The sequence below is a fragment of the Pteropus vampyrus genome, unplaced genomic scaffold (assembly GCF_000151845.1).
Source record: "Pteropus vampyrus isolate Shadow unplaced genomic scaffold, Pvam_2.0 Scaffold262, whole genome shotgun sequence".
Lineage (NCBI taxonomy): Eukaryota > Metazoa > Chordata > Mammalia > Chiroptera > Pteropodidae > Pteropus > Pteropus vampyrus.
Window position 1 is genome coordinate 37,390 of NW_011889043.1, and position 4,064 is coordinate 41,453.

The 4,064-nt window shown below is 34.4% G+C and overlaps 1 protein-coding gene across 2 annotated transcripts in view; it reads right to left on the bottom strand.

Moving 5' to 3' along the window:
- SCAMP1 (secretory carrier membrane protein 1) overlaps positions 1-4,064 on the bottom strand; it is a 54,038-nt gene that overhangs the window by 21,651 nt on the left and 28,323 nt on the right. Inside the window, exon 2 of one of the 2 annotated variants that reach the window (XM_011375118.2) lies at positions 2,375-2,452. The exons of the other annotated variant lie outside the window; for it this stretch is intronic. Coding sequence (XP_011373420.1) covers positions 2,375-2,452 — 78 coding nt within the window. The remainder of the gene's footprint in view (positions 1-2,374; positions 2,453-4,064) is intronic. 2 annotated transcript variants of the gene reach the window in all.

Below are 4,064 nucleotides of genomic sequence, written 5' to 3' on the forward strand. Positions count from 1 at the left end.
AAAGGACAAATTTCTCAAACCATACATATAAAGAACAATGGAATTTTTAATTTTTTATTAGTTCAACTGTGCTTTTCATCATGTAAAAAGTTCAGTGGAAAATGCATAAGTGCTCTCGCAATTTTTCTGGTTCTGATGCGTATCACTGTTCCATCGTAAAGTGGCTTCTCTCTGTTTATTGCCTAACTACTTACTTAACACTACTCTTTTGGAAAACTTTCCTTGATTATAGAATCTCAACATTAAGGACCATAATTTCTATTTTTACATTTTATTTTTCTTGGGTATATCTTATTTGTTTTCTTAAAATCTCAATTAGGTAAGAAATTTTTCATATACAAGGACTATATCCTCTATTACTTAGGCATCTATCTCTAAAGATAAGACTAGCAAAACGGAAAAAGGCAAAACTTTGACAGAAAACAGATGTGTTAGTGAACCAGTTTGCCACTTCCAAGCTGGATGACCTTTGTCTCAGATTCTTTATCAGTAAAATGAAAATTTAAAATATCCGTTTTGAATGTTATTATAATACAAGTACATGGCATAGACAACTTGATAAAAAAATACTGCTATCACTGATAAAAATAATCTAAAGCTGCTCCTGTCAAAAGGTTAAACATGTTTGTTGATAGTAAAATCTTTTTAGAAGTTATATGAAAACCTCTTCTATTCTTTACCAGCAAACTTTAAAGTCTTGTTCCCATTTCCACTCCCTCCCCAGATGAAACTGCCATTTTAAATGTCAAAATTAGTCCATTTATTTCACATGACCCAATCTGAAATTTACTTTTTCAATAAATACTTTAGTGATCCCAGCCTGGGCTGCCATTGCTACACACAAGTAAAGGGTGCTAAATGAGGGCTTTGAAATAACAAAGTGAAATTTAAAAGTTCATTCTTATTTTTTTGAACCACAATAGTTCATTCATCCTTTTTTTCCACTTTTTAAAATTTATTGGGGTGACACTGGTTAATAAAATTATATAGGTTTCAAGTGGACAATTCTATAACACATCATTTGTATATTGCATTGGATATTTACCACTCAGAATCAAATCTCCTTCCATCACCATATATTTAACACTCTTCACCCTTTCCTACCTCCCCCTTTTCCCTCTGGTAGTCACTAAACTGTTGTCTGTGCCTGAGTTTCTGCTTGCCTTCTTTGTTGCTTTCAGTTTTATATCCCGCACATAAATGAAATCACATGGCTCTCAACTTTTTCTGTCTGACTTATTTTGTGTAGCCTGATAATCTCAAGATTCATGTTTTCGCACATGGCAGTATTTCATCTTTTCTCACGGCTGTATGCTTTTACTTCGTACAAAGCTCTTCCGAAAATAAAGTTAATTTAATACACCTTGAAGAAATTTCCAAGCAAAAAGCTACATAACCTTTTCGAATATTTCCTAGACTATGAAAAACATACTATGAAAAACATACAACAGGAAGAGGTGTTCAAGTAAAGATTATTACACTGATATATACCATACAAGCATATAGTTGAAGAACTTCAATATCTTTAAGACGATGACTAACATTTCAGGAGCAAACGATGTTTAAAATTAGGGACCTCATGAGTATGATACATAAGCTAAAGACTCAAACACAGGAGACAAAATCATTTGCCAGAGAAATTTCTCAACAGAACCTACCTCAACAGTTCTCAAAACTGGTTCACAGTAAAACCATCACAAGGGCTAAAACAAAAACAAACAAAAAAGTACCCAACTATAAGAGATTAGGGTCCTAGTGGATAGTGTAATAAAGCTCCCCTGGTGCTTCTAATACGCATCTAAGATAGAGAACCCCTATTTACAAGGATTTTTTTTCCTCATACTCCTATGTTTATAATTCAAGACTAAATTTTGAAGAGAAGAATATGTTCCCACGCTAGGTAAAGTTCTAGAGGTTCTAGTCTATTAAAGCAGAATGCTGGTACTATTCAGAATATAACCTAATCCAAATGACAATCACACAAATATTCATGTACAGTTCTATACATAGGTCTCTCAGAGTAAGAAAATATCACCCCATATTACCATGAAGACAACATACACACCAAAAAACACTTCTCTCTCCTATGTAAATTAACAAAGTAAGATTTACATATTAGAGGAATTATTAGCAATTTAATTTGTGTGGCATAAAAGAAAATTTGCAGTATTACAGTAGGACCATCAAGGTAATTTTCAATTACTACTGATATTCCTTCCTATTTTAAAAAAATTAATTTGCTAAATTCTAAATAAAACACTAACAGTTCATTTTACATAAGTTTAACCAACTAAAAGAAACCATAATTGATATACAATTCTTATTTAATTTTACTGTTAACATTTAAAAATAGTCCGATTTCAAAAGGCCTTACTGTTCTAGAATCTGAGAATGGGTTATATTCATCGAGTCCTGGTGGGGCAGTTCTTGTCACTTGTGTAACTGATGGGTCCTGGAATAGAATTCAAAAGAGAAAAAAGATTACTTATCCTCTATTTACAAAGTGTTTGCTTTATCTGTACTTTTGGTCACCCAGCAAAGCTAACGGAGGAAAATGAAGATTATTAGATTTACTCAGTCTCATTCCAACAAAGTTGAAATTTAAACCCACAGCCCTAACATCCTCAAAGAAAAACAAATGAAAACTGGGTTAGATGCAAATCAGTTGCTATATAAAGACTGAAAGTAGAGAAAGCAGACCACCTCTTAATAGCTGTGGAACTGATTGCACAAGAGCATCTTAGCAAATCTTGGGTAAACCCACCATCCTTTCCTTTAGGCTCCACAAAGAGTTCATGTTCACCTTTTTAATATCTTCAGTTTTCCTTACTGCAGATTTAAGTACCACATTACAAATTAATGTCATGCAAAAGCAACATTTAGAGCATTCAAGATTAAGTACCTCTTACTTGTTTTATTCTACTCCAATATTTTTCCACATGATCTTAGACTGTCTCCCCTTTCCCAAGTATGTCATCACACTATCTCAGCTTTTCCAATCTGTTAATATTAGGCTTTCATATAAATAACTAAATCACAAAATCCTAGATACGTATTCAATCTCTCTTGTGAATATAAAAAAAACTTAATAAACATCTCGACAAAAATCAACAACATAATGTGAAAAGTATTTGCAAATTGTAATGTAACCTTTTTGGCCCTGATATCCCTAGTTTCAAACTTTGACATGCATCAGAATCAAATAAAACACAGATTGCTGTGCCTCATCCCCAAAGTTTCTGATTCAATAGGTTTCGGGTAAGGCCTGGGAATCTGTATTTCTAACAAGTTCTCAGGTGATGCTGCTGCTGCTAGTCTGGGGACCAATGCTCTCTGTCTATTCAGTACCTTCTCCAATCCATCTTCCTCAATAGTCATCAAAGGTATCTTTCAAAAATGAATAACTAACTTTGTCATTTCCCTCCTCTAACTCCTATCATCTATCCCTACCCATTCCAGACTTCTTAGAGGCTCTCCACTAAATAGAAGATAAAGTGCAAATTCTTCGAAATAAAAGGCTCTGACCATCTAGCCTAGTGCCTGCCTACCTTTCTAACCTCATTAACTTTCTCACAACCACCTTCACCTTGCCAGATCCTTCTGCCTTAGCCAAATGAAACAAGCTACTGCATAAAGAACCTCGAACTCAGCAAAAAGCAAGTAGTAAGGATAAAAGTCCGCACAGACAAAAAATAAAGGCTCTAGGCTTGCTCAACAATAAAATGAGAAAGAATGAAATCACTATTTCCCAGGGTTCTCTCCCAAGTTTACTGAAAATATAAGGAGCAGAAATATGATCATGAGGGAATGTGTGTCACAAGAGGAAAATTAAGAAAATAGAAATATGAATGTTTTAATAAAATTTTTCATCTGGCATTGCTGTGGTTAACTTACTTTAGAAGTGGGTTTAGGGTCAACAAATGGAGACTAAGCAAGTCTAGATGGTCCAGCTGCAAAATCAATGTTCACCAAGCTGGGTGACCTGTGAGTCCTCACACACCACATGTGGCATTCCTTCCTCTAGCAGGAATACTCTTCCAGGCAGGGTCAGCCTAGCAATCTCC